The sequence below is a fragment of the Sciurus carolinensis genome, chromosome 3 (assembly GCF_902686445.1).
Source record: "Sciurus carolinensis chromosome 3, mSciCar1.2, whole genome shotgun sequence".
Taxonomy (NCBI): Eukaryota; Metazoa; Chordata; class Mammalia; order Rodentia; family Sciuridae; genus Sciurus; species Sciurus carolinensis.
The window spans coordinates 23,349,786-23,365,473 of NC_062215.1; the positions used below are offsets into that span (position 1 = coordinate 23,349,786).

The 15,688-nt window shown below is 55.3% G+C and overlaps 2 protein-coding genes across 11 annotated transcripts; one reads left to right on the forward strand and one right to left on the reverse strand.

Annotated features, from left to right (window-relative positions):
- Positions 1-21: 21 nt before the first annotated feature.
- On the forward strand, positions 22-11,987 carry Pcgf2 (polycomb group ring finger 2). 10 transcript variants are annotated; one of them, XM_047546382.1, is made up of 12 exons: positions 22-205; positions 436-528; positions 6,701-6,766; positions 6,851-7,002; positions 7,621-7,717; positions 7,975-8,030; positions 8,111-8,161; positions 8,393-8,501; positions 8,594-8,648; positions 8,733-8,831; positions 9,764-9,844; positions 10,314-11,987. In XM_047546382.1, the coding sequence occupies exons 4-12, from the start codon at positions 6,891-6,893 to the stop codon at positions 10,689-10,691; spliced, it is 1,038 nt and encodes a 345-aa protein (XP_047402338.1). In that variant the 5' UTR covers positions 22-205; positions 436-528; positions 6,701-6,766; positions 6,851-6,890; the 3' UTR covers positions 10,692-11,987. The 10 variants fall into 10 exon arrangements, with proteins under 10 accessions (XP_047402338.1, XP_047402339.1, XP_047402344.1 ...); XM_047546383.1 differs by lacking the exon at positions 6,701-6,766; XM_047546388.1 differs by lacking the exon at positions 6,701-6,766 and having other exon boundaries at positions 439-528.
- A 192-nt stretch (positions 11,988-12,179) lies between these two features.
- Positions 12,180-15,280, reverse strand: Cisd3 (CDGSH iron sulfur domain 3). Its single transcript, XM_047545871.1, has 4 exons — positions 15,149-15,280; positions 14,737-14,760; positions 14,146-14,265; positions 12,180-12,581 (listed from the first exon to the last, which is right to left on the reverse strand). The coding sequence occupies exons 1-4, from the start codon at positions 15,176-15,178 to the stop codon at positions 12,402-12,404; spliced, it is 354 nt and encodes a 117-aa protein (XP_047401827.1). The 5' UTR covers positions 15,179-15,280; the 3' UTR covers positions 12,180-12,401.
- Positions 15,281-15,688: the final 408 nt, after the last annotated feature.

Here is a 15,688-nt window from a genome sequence, read left to right on the forward strand (position 1 = left end):
CCCCAACTCCGGTCCCTCCCCTCCCTCTCTGTCCCCTCCCCTCCCCTCTCTCCCTCCCACCCCAAGCTGCTCTCACAAACTCCTTTCTTAGCGTAGGTTTCTCCCCTCCCGCCGCCCGAGCGACACGGCTGCGGCCCCCCTCCCCTCCCTTCCCTCCCTCCCTCCCATCCCCCCCTCCCCGAGACCCACCGAACCCCGAACCCAGGTAAGCGGACGCGGACTCCGGCTTCCTTCCCTTCTCCTACCCTATAACCGTCTGGGGATGGGAATGGGGGCCGGTCCATCCTTCCCCACAAACCCCATGGGAGGGGGAGCCACGAGCCCGGCCTGCGGCTGGCGCCCCCCCCGCGCCCCGCCAGCCCCTGTCCAAGCTCGCCCCGTCCGCCTTTCTTTCTCCTTTTTTTCTGTCCCTTTTTCCTTTTCCTCCTTTCCAAGATGGCCGAAGTGGATTCCCCCTCTTAACGATCTGGCGTCTCCCTCGACCACCACCTCTTTGTGCAGCAGCCCCCTGGTAGACCTGCTCCCGAGGTAGCGAGGGGGAGGGACTGGGACAGCTATGAGGGCTTTGGGGGTACGCGCTGGGGTGGATTCGGCCCTCCTGGTCTCCCCTGGAGCCAGAGCCTTTCCTGGCTCTAGCCAATCTACCGGTTTCAGTCTGGGCAGGGGTCGCCTCTCCAGAGCGCAGTGGGGCGTCATGGACGCGTGAGGATTTCAGGCCGGGAGGAAGGGGACATGGCTTTCGGATCGCTGCGAGGCCGGGGGAGGGCGCCCTTCTCTGCCGGGGCCCGGGTCCTCTTGGGCACCTCCTCCCCGGGTCCCTTCCCGGGTCCCAGTGCAGGGCGCCTCGCCCCCTCCCTGACCACCTCAGCAGAGGTTTCCCCTAACACCCCTCAGGGCTCCCGCCTAAAGTTTGACCCTAGGGAAGGAGGAAGCGGTCACCCAGTCACTGGGATCCCTGATCCTTTGACTCGGGCACTTAGGGAAGCCCGCGCAGAGCTAGTAGAATGGAAATGGGAGGACATTTCTCACACTATTTCCCTTCGCCAACTGGAGCATGAAGGATTCGGTAAACTGGCCCCGCTTCCACTGGAGAGGCCGCCGTCCCTTCCTCACCAGACCCTCCTACTGCTAAGTCCGAGGGACTAGGACCCTGAGCCTGCACACACCCCGAGCCTCTTGTCTCCACGGAGTGCCTGGCATACCACCCCTTCCTCTCCCTCCTGCACTCTGTCCATCTGCCCAGAATTGCTCCGATTGACTTGAGGGGGAAGGCATTTGGATGCATTTAGATGGGGAAATGAATTTACCTGTAATACTGTAGAAGTATTCCCCCTTACTTTCTGGGGGTCTTTTGTCCCTCAGAGCCCCTCCCCCACATGCTGCCTCAGTCTCTCCAGGGCTTCCCTCGCTGGGGGAGGGGCGCCTCCTGGTTACCCCCACTGTCTGTTGCCTCCTGCTCTGGGCCTCTTGCAGTTTGTGCTGTTCCTGAAACTCTGATTTCTCTCCTCCCATCCCCTCCACTCTGCTCCAAGGTGTTATTACTTGGAGAAAGAACATAAAGCCAGCTCTGTTGTAGCCTTTCAGTGGGGAGGTTTTCCCAGGGGTTCCCTGGTTTGATGTTGGGGCTTAAAGCCTTAGAACTGTATTTGGAATGAGGCAGGAAAACAGACTTCAAGATCCAAACCTTGTGTAATTGTGTAGGGTTCAAGTTGAAGTCTTGGGAGGTGGGCAGGAAAGGGGATGGCCCCTGGCCTCCCCTGAAGAATCTTGGCTGATGGAACAGTTGCCATGGGAATGGAGAGATCTGAACAGGAAGAGGTTACATCTTTGTGCAGGTCAGATGCCCACCGCAGCTCTACAGCCTCTGTCCCCAGAGCTGGGTGGGAGCTGAATTGCCTTTGTTGCTGGAACACTTACAGTTTACCCTGGGCGGACAAGGGATGCACAAAAGGTTGGTGTGTGTTTGCAGTTCTGGTTTCAGGCAGGGATGTCAGGGTAGGGGGCTCCTGGGTGGGATGGAACTGGTGGGGATGACTTGTGTATCTGGCAAGGGTAGGCCAGGTTTGAGTCTGGCTGTGTGTGTGGTGGGGTGTGTCTGGCCTGGTGTATCTGGCCAAGTGTCTGTCTAGAGAGAGAGAGAGAGAGAGAGAGAGAGAGAGAGAGAGAGAGAGAGGGAGAGAGGGAGAAAGCACGCATGTGTGTGGTTCAAGTCTATCTAACCTTGTGCGCTGTGAGTGTAAGAGATGGAGGGGGTGTGTCTGGCTCTCTCTGTGTATATCTAACAATGTGTTGCTTTGTGTGTGTATTTTGGGTTTTTGTCTTTGTTTGATCTTACGGAACTCAAAGGTGATAAAGAGAGGAGAGTGGGAGGGTGAGTAGAATAAGCCCAGCTCCAGGAGCCTAGAGGCTGGAGGTCTCTTTCCAAGGCAGTGGGGTATGGCAGGGCGATGAAGGAGCAGAGCTCTGTGCTATTGCGAAGGGTCAGGGAAAGTTGAGGTCCTGAGGCAGAACACCATGGTCCCAAACAAATAAACAGGATTTGCACAGTTGGGCCCACAGAGCTGGGAGAGGTATGGAGTCTGAGGACCCAGGGTGTGAATCTCGATGGCATGCTATGCTTCTGTGGATCTTGGTGTCCCCATCTGCACTGTGGAAGTAGTGTAAGGCAATAGCTCTGCTCCCTCTTCCTCCTTCAAGATGAGAATGGTGCTGATGGTCTTGCCGTGGCCAGGCTTTGACTCCCCCCCAGAAGGCCTGTTGGGGGGTTCTCTTCCCCTTGCTTCAGCCTGAATGGGGTTAGGCAGGCTTATTGGTTCTTTAGATGAACAGGGATCCCCACTTGGTCCCCGTATATAAAGGGCACTAGAACAAGAGGCAGGCAGGTTTCTTGTCCAGGACTGCTACTCGTTTGCTGTGTGGCCTTAGACAGGTCACTTCTCTCTGAGTTTCTTCATCTGTAACATGAGATTGGACAAGATGTTTTCGAAGGTAGCTTCCACCTCTGTTAGTCACATCTGTATGTGTCCTTGAGTGACTTTTTCCCAGGCCCAGAAACTCTAGCGAGGTAGTCAGGCTGATTTCATTTAGAGGAAAGACAGGGCGAAGAGTATATAGCTGCTGTCAAAGAAGCAGCAGGGACCTCTAGGTTTTCAGAGCCAGCTGCTTCAGCAGGGGGAAATGAAGAAACTGACAGGGAGAGGCCTAATGGTGGGCCAGCTCCCACAATGCACTGAAAATGGAGCCATGTGGGGTCTGTTAGTAGGGGGCTTTGAGGAGGAAAGGCACTGCCAGGCTTGAATGGCAAGGGTTTAGGACTGGGTGCTGCAGGCCCATTAGGCTCCTTTCCTACCTGGGGCCTCTGGGCGGAAGAACTGGGGCCACCTAAGAAGCACACCCTTGCAAACACATCAGGGACCTAGACCTGGAAGGGTGTGTTGGGGGTTGTCAGTGTGTAGGCCCACTGGGGGGAGGTAGTTGGGACTGGCTGTTAAAGCTGCCTCCCAGCTCCACTTCCTGATATCCCTGTCCCCATTTTCTGTCTGTCTCACCCACTTTCACCTTCGGGCTCTTCCCCACTCCCCTGCAGTGATGACAGCTGGACATCACCCTCTTCTCCCACTCTGCTGCCCATGGAACACCACCCTTGTATCTGGGGAGGAACTGGGTGTCAGGAATGTGGGGCCCCAGGACTGGGGCGGGGGTGGTGGGGAGGGGACTCTGGAAACCCAGCTCCTGTTTACAGTTGCTCTTGGCACCTGCTGGCAGGGCCCTGCAGGTAACCATGGCAATCAGGTGAGGAGCCAATCAGTGCTTCTCCCCACCCCCAGCCCCAAAGGTGGCATTCTGAGGCCCCTGGGGATGGGGCGGGGCCGGGGGTGGGAGCAGGAAGAGCATTTCATTCTGTAAGCGCCTCAGTTCTTTCTCTTGTTTTTCTTTGAGTCCAGAAAAGGGCCTGGGGAAGAGTCTTGGTTTGAATTCTCACTAATGCTGGATGGAGATGGTGAGGGGTGTGGCTGTTTGTAGGGTATGGCTCCTGCAGGATTTTTTAGTTTTGTTTCCTTTTGAGATAGGGGCTCACTAAATTGCATAGGCCTGGCTAAATTTCTGAGTCTGGCCTCGAACTTGCAGTCCTCCTGCCTCAGCCTCCTGAGCTGCTGGGATTACAGGTGGGCTGCTGGGATTACAGGCTACTCCCAGGAGGAAGAGCAAGTGTGTGTTTCAAAAACACAGCAAAGGTGTGAATGAAGGGCCAAGGCAATGTGGAGAACCTACCTGTATGTACTTGTGTGCAGGTGTGGGTGTGAGAGAGAGAGAGATGGTAGCACGATTACCTCCAGCTGCCTGGACCCCCAGCATGATCAAATCCTGACATGTTTTGTTTCTGGTTGTGCCTGTGCACATATGTTGATACATCTGGGCACAGACATACGCAGGACAAGCAGTCCATGAAGTACCTTTGGAGGCCCAGACGGCACGTACACATGGGATAGATGTTACACACGCTCAAAGAGACAGCCACTTGGAGTTTGTTCTCTCCTCTGGATGGTTGTAATAATATTTGGGCATCTTGCCAGGTACAGGGTTACTATGGAAACAACTAAACAGTGGAGTAGCCAGCAGCCTTCTGCGTAATTGTGAAGGGGACCCATGCAGGGAGGGCTGGCTGAGGCCACCCTACGTGGAGTGGAAACCCTTTCCTTCCTCGGGCTGGGTCTGTAGGCCCCAGGGTCCTTTGGGCTACCTCTGACGCTGGCTTGTTCCTTTCTGTCTGCTCTGCACCTTGGTGTCTCTCCCCCCGACATGTGGCCTTTGTGTCTCTCCATCTCTCTTGGTCTCTGGCCAGGTGCCCTGGGCCTCTGGTGTCTGTTTGGGTCCTGGCCAGACTCCTCCTGGGGTCTCTATAGAAACTGCTGATCCCGGCTGTGAATTTCTTGTCCTAGAAAACCCAGTGTGGTGGCTTTAGAAATCTTTCTGGAAAAGAGAGATGGGTGTGAGCATATTGTAAAGGAGCTGTTGGGGCTTGGCCACCCTCTCAAGCCCCACCCTGGGCTTTTACTCTGGGAAAGAGGAGGAAGGGAGGGAGGCCCAGCCCTTCTAGGAGCAGGTTTGGCTTCTGGACTGAGAAGGTATGGCAGCCAGTCCAGGGCCAGCCTCCGACTGACCTCCAAGCCCTGCTAGGGCTTGGCCAGGTACTCGGGTAGCTGAGGACAGAGTACTTTCTGCCCAACTTTGACAGGCATCTAGGACAACCTGTTGGTCTGTTGCTGGACCACCTGTGGATAGGCAGCAGAGATGTCGCCAGGGTGGGAGATGTAGAAGAGTAGCAGTAGCCACACGGGGAAATTCTTGCATGTGCCTGAAAGGGTGGATCTGGAACACTTTTGTACTCATGTGTACAGTCCTGTTTGTTGGGTACAGTGGGAGGGATTCCTGTGCTGGGGACAGTAGCAATCTCTTGTCCAAGCTCTTTGATTGCCGTCACCTGTAGAGTCCAGGCTTGGACCTGGGAACTGGCTGGAGCTGTGCATTCCCCAGTTGGGGCATGGAGGGACTATCCTCAGTGTTCCCTGCCTGAGTGCCAGGCCTGGAAGCCAAATGGTCAGCATAGAGTGGATTTCCAGGGAGCTGCCCATATTGGGCGACTTTAGAGGAAGGTGGCATTCTGGGGTCTGGTTTAGCAACATAGCCAGGACCAGTGGTAGGTGCCACCACCAAACAGGGCAGCCTATGCCATGATGTTTCCAGGGCAGGCTTCCTGAGGGAGGCCCTGCAGTGAGTGCAGGGGTCGGGGGAGAGGGGATAATTTATTCTTCCCTTCTTATAGTCCTTGAAGTTCCGGGAAGTGCCTTGTTTGTCTGAGTCTCCTCATAGCTCCCAGTACTCTGTAAATGTTTGTCTACTCGTGTGGCTATGGATCAGAATTGGGGAGAGTTTTAAAAATGTATTTGCAGTGCTGGGGATTAAACCCAGGGATGCTTCACCCAGCCCCTACCACCACCACCTTTTATTTTTTTAAAAACAGGGTCTCTAAATTACCCAGGCAGACCTCAGGCTGTGATCCTCCCGCCTCAGCCCCTGGGATTCACTGGGATTACAGCGTGTGCCACTGCCTGGCAGGATTGGGGAGATTTTCAAAACCTGTGCCTAGGCTGGGGGTATAGATGAGTGGTAGAGCTCTCATCTAGCATGTGGGATGCCCTGACTTAATCCCTAGCACTGCAAGATTAAAAATGATTAATAAGGGGCTGGGGCTGTAGCTCGGTGGTAGACCGCTTGCTAGCACGTGTGAGGCACTGGGTTCGATCCTCAGCACCACATAAAAATAAATAATGTAAAAGGCATTGTGTCCATCTACAACTAAAAAAATATATTTAGACATAAATAAATAAATAAATAAATAAATAATTCTTAAAAATCCTCCAAAATAAATAATAAAAATAAAAACCCTAGGGGCTGGGGAGATAGCTCAGTCGGTCGAGTGCTTGCCTTGTAAGCACAAGGCCCTGGGTTCAATCCCCAGCACCCAAAAAAAATAAAATAAATAAAAAATAAAATAAAAACCCTGCTTTCTTCCATTTTCCTGACTCCACACATTCTCTGGAGTAGTTCCTCTTATGGTTTAACTTCAGTCTTTCCTACTGCTTCTGAGATGGAGCATGAACTTGTTGCTCAAGGTGACATGAATCTCCTGAGCCCCTAGGTACCCAGTGAACGCTCAGGACCAGAGAGAACCAGCCACATGAATACACCCAGTCCCACCTCGAAGGCAAAGAGGGGCTTGGGCTGTGGGAGAGCTGATGGAGAGGGGGTGTTGGACTTCTGGGCTTCTGATTCGCTTTCCGTTTTCCAGAGTGAAGCTCCCCAGTGCCCCCAGCCCCGATCCTGGCATCATGCATCGGGCCACACGGATCAAAATCACGGAGCTGAACCCTCACCTCATGTGCGCCCTCTGTGGGGGGTACTTCGTCGATGCGACCACTATCGTGGAGTGCTTGCATTCCTGTGAGTTGGGCGGAGGGTGTTACTGTGCCCAGGCTGGGGGGCACCGCAGGGAAGATGGAACACAGGCCCTTGTCCTGGAGAACAGACACCCTTGTGCCTTCTGGGAAGCCCTAGGTCATGGACAGGCTGCCTGGGAGGGACAGCTTGGGGCAGGGGTTTTCTCGTCCCACAAGTTCATTTCAGGAACTTGTATCTGGAATCTCAGGTCTCTCTCGAATCTGTGTGACTGAAATTTCACACCCTGAAGGTGCAGGTGTCCCTTGTTTGCACCATGGGCTTGGTTGCAAGAGGTCACGTACCTCGGAAGGGCTCTTCACAGGCTGACTTTGTTTTGTACTCCTTCGGGGGACTGGAACTTGAAGCTCACTTTGTATCTTGTGCAGGACACCAGCCTGTCTCATACACAGGCATACAAGACCCATCCTTCTCCAGGGATGGACAAGGGACAGTGACCAAAAGCATAAAACAGATATTGCCATGCTGGGCCTCTGAATAGCCCTGAACTGCTGGGACAGGGTGGAGAAGAAAAGATGCCTGAATCTGAGCAGAGGGAATGGGGGCTGGTCCAGGGGTAGGAAAGGGGCTCTGATTGTCCTCTCTCTGTCCACACCCCCCAAGTCTGCAAAACTTGCATCGTGCGCTACCTGGAGACCAACAAATACTGCCCCATGTGTGATGTGCAGGTCCATAAAACCCGACCGCTTCTGAGTATCAGGTGGGCCTGGCATTGCTCCCCCTGCCTCTGCCCCCTCACCCTCCTTGCCTCCTGCAGCGAGGGCAGCTGGTCAGGAAAAGCAGGGCAAGGACCCCATCCTCCCCTCCCTCTTGGTGGCTCCCAGCTTACAGGCTAAGAAATACTAGGGAGTTCCAGGCCTGGCCACTGGGTCTAGGGAAGGGTTGGAAGAGGGTCCCTGACTGGGGACAGCAATGTGATATGACTATTGATAGACCCCTGAACTTTTTTTTCCCCAGATCTGACAAAACCCTCCAAGACATTGTCTACAAATTGGTCCCTGGGCTTTTTAAAGGTATCTGTGTTCCCTTCCTCCTCTATCCCCACCTGCCATTTCCTAGACTCTTGCCCTCTTACCCTGCCTCCTTCTTCTAGATGAGATGAAACGGCGACGAGATTTCTATGCAGCGTACCCCCTGACAGAGGGTGAGTGTGTGCATGCGTGTCCCTGGGCCCGGGACTGCAAAGAGCTAGGGCTGCCCTTGCCGTGAGGCCTGCCCAGCCCCGCTCGTCATCCCTCTGACTGTCCCGCTCCCCCACTGGAGACTGCAGCTGAGAGGGTGGCTGGGCTCCCCACTGAGCTTCGAGACCCACAGCCCCGGTGAGGCTCCTGTCCCCTGTCTGTCTCCCACTCACCCCTCCAAGCTCTTTCTGCAGTCCCCAATGGCTCCAATGAGGACCGCGGCGAGGTCTTGGAGCAGGAGAAGGGGGCGCTGAGCGATGACGAGATTGTCAGCCTCTCCATCGAGTTCTACGAAGGTGTCAGGCAAGTCCAGTCCGGGCCTGGCTCTGTCCTTGGGGAGCCCTCAAGATGTGTGCTCTGGGGTCTCTCTAGCTTTCTTCCTTCTCCTTCTCTAGGGACCGGGAGGAGAAGAAGGGCCCCCTGGAGAATGGGGATGGGGACAAGGAGAAGGTGAGTGCTGGGGCCTGCTCAGGAGGGGGCTGTGGGCGGTGAGGCAGTGCCTGGTGGGCCCTGTCACAGGTACCTCTCCCCCAGCAGACAGGGGTGCGCTTCCTGCGATGCCCAGCAGCCATGACCGTCATGCACCTCGCCAAATTCCTTCGCAACAAGATGGATGTACCCAGCAAGTACAAGGTGAGGGCCTGACCTTCTCAAAATATGAACCTCTTTGTGAGAGGGTCTGACAGTCTGCACACCAGCTATTGCTCAGGGCTGGCTCGGTGTCACCTGGGGCTGGTGTGATTATGTAACAGTGTATGGAGAAGGGTGGTGAACCCAGGATTAGGGTGGGACAGTCATTGTACAGAGGTGCCTGGGGCAAGGGTGTGCGTGCACTCACACTTGTACAATCAGAACTGGGGAAGAGGTGTGTGTGTAAAAATACAGGGCCAGCTGGCTGTGGGAGGCCAGCTGTAGGACATGGCTTCGCAACTTGAATGTCCTTGATGTCCTGGAGATCTTGTTGAAAGGCAAGTTCTGGTTCATTCGGTTCAGCATTTCTAGTAAGCCTCCATGTGCTGCCAAAGTGGAGGGTCCACGGACCACCAGGACTGCGCTTTGAGTAGCAAGGCTCCAGACAGTGGATCCTAAACTCTGCTGAACGTTAGTCCTGTGTCTCTAGTGAGCCGCCTCCAGTCTCACCTGCTAGGTCAGGGTCTCTGGGTCTGGGTTGCAAACTTTGGTAGGTGTTTTAAAGCTCCCTTGGCCAGTCTATTGTGCAGCCAAGGGTGACAGCCAGTGGCCAGGAGTTCCTTCCAGCCTTGGTAAGTCTTCAGGGAGTCCTGCCAGAGAGGAGGGGACTGAGAGCTGTGTGGATGGCTGGGGGCTGATCGTTAACAAAAGCAGCATCTTCTCTGGGCCCCGTCCCACCTGGTGATTGGGTGTTACATGGGGACAGCACTGATGGGGAAGTAAATCCATGTGAAAGCCCTCGGTAGCAAGGCCATGTCTATCCACCTCCACCTTCCCTTACCTCCCAGCTAAGACTGCCAGCCTGGAGGCCTCTGCCCAACAGCTAGAGCCCTGCACCTGGCCAGGCTCACAGCGTCCACCTCTTCCCTCCCCAGGTGGAGGTTCTTTATGAGGACGAGCCCCTGAAGGAGTACTACACCCTCATGGATATCGCCTACATCTACCCCTGGCGACGGGTGAGCTGGGCAGGGCGGTGCACGGTGGAGGCAGAGTGGCCAGAGTGACTCACGGGCTGCCCTCCTTCAATCAGTGTCCATCCCTTGTCTCAGGACCTGGTAGTGTCTGGGGTTACTGGCATGCCACACCAGGTCAGCCTTTGGGCCACCTCTTGCTGATGAGACGCCCCCAGTCGGGAGAAAGGCTCTTCTGGCCCATTCTGGGCCAAGCTGGGGTCAGAAATAGGGCCCGGTGGCTGCCAGGAGTAAATGTTGCTTTCTGTATTCTGCTTGTCTCCACTTTTTCTCTCCAAGCCCGTGTCTCTGGGTCTTTGTGTGTCCCTCTGCTCTGCTGATATCCCCTCTGCAAGACCCATACCTTGTCTTTGATCTCTTGTGGGCACTTTGGGGTGAGGCCGGGTGGCTCCCTGGTTAGCCTTTCTCCTGACACCCTCTGTCCCTGCCTCTGTCCACCTCTCTCTCACCATAGAATGGCCCTCTCCCTCTCAAGTACCGTGTCCAGCCAGCCTGCAAGAGACTCACCCTGCCCACAGTGCCCACTCCTTCCGAGGGCACCAACACCAGCGGGGCATCCGAGTGTGAGTCAGTCAGCGACAAGGCTCCTAGCCCTGCCACCCTGCCGGCCACTTCCTCTTCCCTGCCCAGCCCTGCCACTCCCTCCCATGGCTCTCCCAGCTCCCATGGCCCCCCAGCCACCCACCCTACCTCCCCCACTCCCCCTTCGACAGCCAGTGGGGCCACCACAGCTGCCAACGGGGGTGCCTCGAACTGCCTGCAGACGCCATCCTCCACCAGCAGGGGGCGGAAGATGACTGTCAACGGAGCTCCTGTGCCCCCCTTAACTTGAGGAAAGGGGTCCTTTCCTCCTTTGCAGCCACCTCACCACTCCTTTCACTTTTTCTGGGCCCTTTTTTTCCACCTCTTCTACTTTCCCCAGCTCCTCCCACCATAGAGGTGGGAGGTGGGTTTTATAAATAAATCTATATATATATATATGTACATAGGAAAAACCAAATATACATACTTATTTTCTATGGACCAACCAGATTAATTTAAATGCCACGGGGGGCGGGTAGGGGGAGAACCCTGTGTGTGTGTGTGTGTGTGTGTGTGTGTGTGTCTGTGTGTGTCTGTGTGTGTCTGTGTGTGGTTTGTTTTTAGGGGGTCTTGTATAATTTGCTCTGCTCTTTGGGGGTTGCCTGGAGGTGAACTCAAGGGGCTACTGGAGAGGTAAAGTTCTACCCCATTCCTCCCTCTGCTTCCCAAAGCAGATGGAATATTGGGGGACCCCACCAGCCTCCAAAGCTTTAGACACAGCTCTTTCTGGCCAGGTATGGGGTCGGTCTACCATGTTTCTGTACCCATCTTGGCTGCTGTCCTGCCCCTGCCCAGCCCCCATTGCTGAATGTCCAGAGAATTTCAAAGACAGTGCCTTTTATAAGTGCAGTTTGTCCCCTGGATCTGAGGAGCAAGTGGGCAGCGAGAAGGCATCTCCCTCACCTCCTCATGCAGTGGAAATCTCGTGCAAAGACTAGATAGTTCTGCCCTTTCTTCCTGCGTGTGTGGCCTTTGCATCATTTATCTTGTAGAAGAGAAGGTCCAGGCGCAGGGGAGCCCAGCCCTGGAAAGTCCATGTGTGGCTTTAGCAACATGAACTGCTCCGCTCCCTCCTGCCCCTACCCTGGCCCAGGACCCATACTAGCAAGACTGGTGGTGAAGCCTCACTTGGGGACCCAGAGTGGAGGGGCGGGATGAGAACCTCAGACAAGCACACGCCCAGGTCCTGCCAAAGCAAACGGTCCTCCAGCCCCCCCTTGCCACTCCCAGCTAAGGCCGAATCAGGACAGTGACAGAGGCATCTAGAAGCACAAGAAAACACATCTGGTAAGCTCTGACCCCACTCAACCTGAGAGGTCAACAGAACACTCCTCAGGGGCAGGCCCCGGCAGATCCCTGCTGACCTCGTTTTCCTCAAATGTACATAGATCTGGGAGGAGGCCAGACTGTCACAACTAGGTGTGTGGGGTTGGGAGCCCCCATGGCTCTGTCTGTTTGCTCCTTGTCCTGTTTGAGGTCCTGTGACTGTATCCTCCTCCTGCACTGGGACATTTGTATCTTGGCTTTGTAATAAATGCTGCATCCTCCCTGGAGCCTGTAGTTCTTTGGGGGAGGGGACGTGGGGTAGGGTGGGTGGCTTAAGTGGCCTTACCGCGTCCACATGGAATGAATCTGAGGTGCCCCACTGCGGCCTGCCAGGCACCATCAGCTCTCACACAGGTTAAAATGTGATGCAGTGTGTGTCCTCACATCAGTGACCACAGAACACCACTCTGCGGGGTCATGCTTTAATGCCACCTTCACCAGCAGACACTGAACCAGGGGTCCCCTTCCTAACTCCCCTGACTAGAGACCTTGGGTTGCAGGAAACAATTTTTAAACAAGCCAGCTGTGGGTCCCGGATGGTTTCTTCTTGAACTTAACACTCAGTTTCTTACCCCACGAAAGGGGTGTCTGTCAGAATCCTGGAACTAAGGCCACCTGAGCATCAGCCACCCCCTCAGAGTGGGGAGCCCACTTCTGCCTTCTGCACCTGCTCACTCCTGTGGGTGCCATCGCAGTATGGGGGCCTCTGGGTGGCCTTGCAGGTACAGAGGGCCACGGTTCCGGTCTTCTGGGCCTTGAACTTGAGTGGGGATAAGCCAGTGTGTTGAAAGAAGTGGGAGCCATCACAGAAAGGCTGGTGGGGGGAAAAGAAGAGTCAAATACCTGAGCTCCCTCTGGACAAGGCAGGGCTCAGTCCAGTAGTTAAGGCTCAGCTCCAGAAGGAGAGCCTTCACTGATCCGTCCATAAGGTGGTGGTAATAAGAGTAGGTTTGTCGTGAGGAAATAAAAACAAATGGTCATTATGTACTTTTGCCTATAGAAAGTTCAGTATGCCGGGTATGGTGGCCAGCCTCAGCAACTTGGACCCTGCCTTGAAATTTAAAACGGGGTGGTGGGGATGTAGCACACTGGTAGAGTGCCCTAGTTTCCAGTCCCCAGTGTTGGAAAAAAATAAGTATTTACAGCTATTAGTCTCGGGGGGGGGGGGGGGGGGGGGGGGAAGCAGGAACCCAGAGAGGCAGGACACAAAAGAATTAAGATGAAAGGAAACCTCAGATATTTACAATGTTATACTAAGGTTTTGTTTTTTAATGGCTCCAAGTCCACTGGTTCATGAAATTCGTTTCCTTTCCCATGTTCCCAGGCTAAAAACTCTGTATTGGAGAGGTGGTTATGCAGTTCATTTTGGCTCCAGCAAACAATCTGGCATATTCGGGAGGAGGGGATGCCCCGTGGACCTGCCTTCCTGGTGCAGGAATATCCCAGAACCCCTCTGAGCAGACTGGGCAATGGAAACTGAGGCCCAAAGAGGGGACTCACCTTGTAAGATCAGAGTTGGAGCCAAGGCCTTCTGACCTTGGGACCAGATTAGGACAGGAGCGAATAAAGTGCGTGAATAAAAATCAGCAACCTGTCTCAAAGGGCATGAGCAGAGGCATGTGTGCCCATCCACCCATACAGGCCATATTCCTCTGGCTGGCAAGCCCTTGGCACTGCTCCACCTCACAAATGCCTGCTTAAAGGTCACAGCAAATCAGTGGCAAAGTGGGACTCAGTTCCTTGGGTTGATGTCACTACCTACGTGGCTTGGAGGAACACAGTTCTGAGCTCTGCACCAGAAAGAAGGAAAGGGCTAGAGGCTAAGAACATGAGTCTGGTTCCTCCAGGAGTATAAAGCTCCTGGGCAGGAGAAGAGAGGATGGGAAAAGGCCACAGGCTGAGAAAAAGGCAGGCTGTGGCAAGCAACTAGGAAAGTCACATCTGCAGCCAAAGGGGAGGAGGATGTTCTGAAAAAGAATGGGGGTGGACAGGGGAATGCTGGGTTTCAGGCGAAGAGACTGGGCAGAATCTTCCTTCCCATGTGGGGATCAAAAACTCTGGAACCTTTGCCCAGATGCTTCCTGGAAGCAGAGGGGGAAAGTAGATCTGGAGTTCAGAAATGTGCCCAGAGGAAGGACAGAAGAGTTGGGACACTTAGGCTCCAGTGCTCCGGCTGTGGGCTAAGCTGCTGTTTACAGCTTCATTTCAAGGGGAGCATGCAGACAAGCCAGCTCAAGGCCACTCACTGGCAGTACTGTAGTGTGAGTTCCTCACACTATGAGGGAAGAGGAGGACCATCAGGAGGGAGCTTTCAGGAGACTGTATTGTCCCCAGCCAGAGGTAGCATGTGCATGTGCAGGGTGGCAGGGGTCTCTTACCTGCTTCTTGCTGCGGCCACATACACACCATCTGTAGGTTTTCCCAGCCACCAGATCTACCTTGATAGGTGTCTTTAGGGCCACCACGGACTTGGCTGGGGTTTTGGGGAACCATCGGGCCTGGACCAGGGAAGAAGATGAGCTTGGGTCAGCCCAAGCCCTGGAAGCACTGTGTCCAATTTCCTGCTTGCCCAGGTGTGTGGCAGGCTTCTGGGAGGCTGATCTATCAGCCACCACCTGGCAAGGGCATTCCTCCCAGGATATCCTAAGGTCCCTGACTTCCAGAGAGAAGGGATTTCAATGCCAAGCAGGCACTCCAGTCCTACCTCAAACCTTGGCTCCCACCTGGGTGCTGGCGCCAGGGCCAGGATCTTGCTAGCCTAAGGCTGTTCTCACCACGGAAGCTTGATTCCCACCCTGTGCCCTCTGATCCACCCCACCTCTCCTAGAACCAGTGGGTTAACAGGAGGCGAGTGCTGGAGGATGGGAGCAGGGCTTTCCCTTCCTGGTTCCATAGTCCCTGGTCTCTGCCCTGGAGGTCTCTGGAACTGAGGACTGAGGCGGGGAGGAGAGAACGCTAGGGGTACTCACCAGCCAGGAAGAGATGTCCCGCCTCTGGTACAGGCAGACGTGATTTGGAAACAGAAAAATAAAATCAGTGGAGACGGGAGGTCAAGGGAAACCATCTGCGGGGGTGGGTAAGAACGGACAACCAAAAGGGCACGGGAGAAACAAGAGGGTAAGAAAAAGGGGTCACAGGAGAAGGAGCCGTGCTGGGCAGGTCCCGGCACCTTGGCACTCACAAAAGTAGATGGGGTGGGGAGGCGCTCAGAGAAGGGCTGCAAAGTCCAAAGAGGCCTGGGGTCTCAGGACATTCCGCTGACAGGCGGGGCTTGGGAAAAGGCAGGGCGTGGCCTGGGCTCCGCGGACAGTGGGCCGGGAGAGGCCGGGCCCCGCGGCCCGGGGTCTAGGCGGAGGTGAGCGCGGAGGATGAGGTGCTCACCCAGATGCGGTGTGCCCCGGGTCCCAGCATCGCCCACACGCGGCGTGCGGACGCCACTCCGGCCGCGTTGGCTCCGCCCCGTCCGGGTCACCTTCCTTCTCCGCTCCGCCCCGGCCCGCCCAGCACCGCCTCAGCCCGGAAGACACCGCCCCGCTGCGTGCTGGTGGCGCTGCAGCCCAGGGCCCGGAAGCCCAGCAGGTGACCGCCCGCAGCCGCCCCGCTCCTTTGGGGTGCTCCCCAGACCTCCCCCGCGCTCCTAGGGTAGGACACATCTGAGGATGCGGTGTGCAGAGAGCACCCCCGAAGAGCCCGACTTCGTGGGGCCGTCTTCCCTAGCAGAGTCTAAAGCAGCGTTTCCAAAAGCGCAGTGTGGGGACACCCACCCAGCTTGTTAAAAAGTCCCGCTTGACCGGGTCCTATGCTCTGAAATCTTCATTTGCATATGCACCGGGCATTCCAAATTCTGAAAGTGCTACAGACCATACCCCCACCCTCCTCCCTGCAGGAACCCCATTCCCTTTTCCCTTCTATAAACAAACA

What these genes read in the sequence shown, in the direction of transcription:
- Cisd3 (XM_047545871.1), bottom strand. Translation starts at nt 15,178, where the DNA reads ATGCTGGGACCCGGGGCACACCGCATCTGG. An exon ending in CCGGGGCACACCGCATCTGG is followed by an intron (nt 14,761 to 15,148) that starts GTGAGCACCTCA and finishes TGCCTGTACCAG; the next exon opens with AGGCGGGACATCTCTTCCTG. An exon ending in GTGGCCGCAGCAAGAAGCAG is followed by an intron (nt 12,582 to 14,145) that starts GTAAGAGACCCC and finishes TCCCCCCACCAG; the next exon opens with CCTTTCTGTGATGGCTCCCA.
- Pcgf2 (XM_047546377.1), top strand. Translation starts at nt 6,798, where the DNA reads ATGGAGAGGGGGTGTTGGACTTCTGGGCTTCTGATTCGCTTTCCGTTT. An exon ending in CGTGGAGTGCTTGCATTCCT is followed by an intron (nt 7,003 to 7,620) that starts GTGAGTTGGGCG and finishes ACACCCCCCAAG; the next exon opens with TCTGCAAAACTTGCATCGTG. An exon ending in GGGATGGGGACAAGGAGAAG is followed by an intron (nt 8,649 to 8,732) that starts GTGAGTGCTGGG and finishes CCTCTCCCCCAG; the next exon opens with CAGACAGGGGTGCGCTTCCT.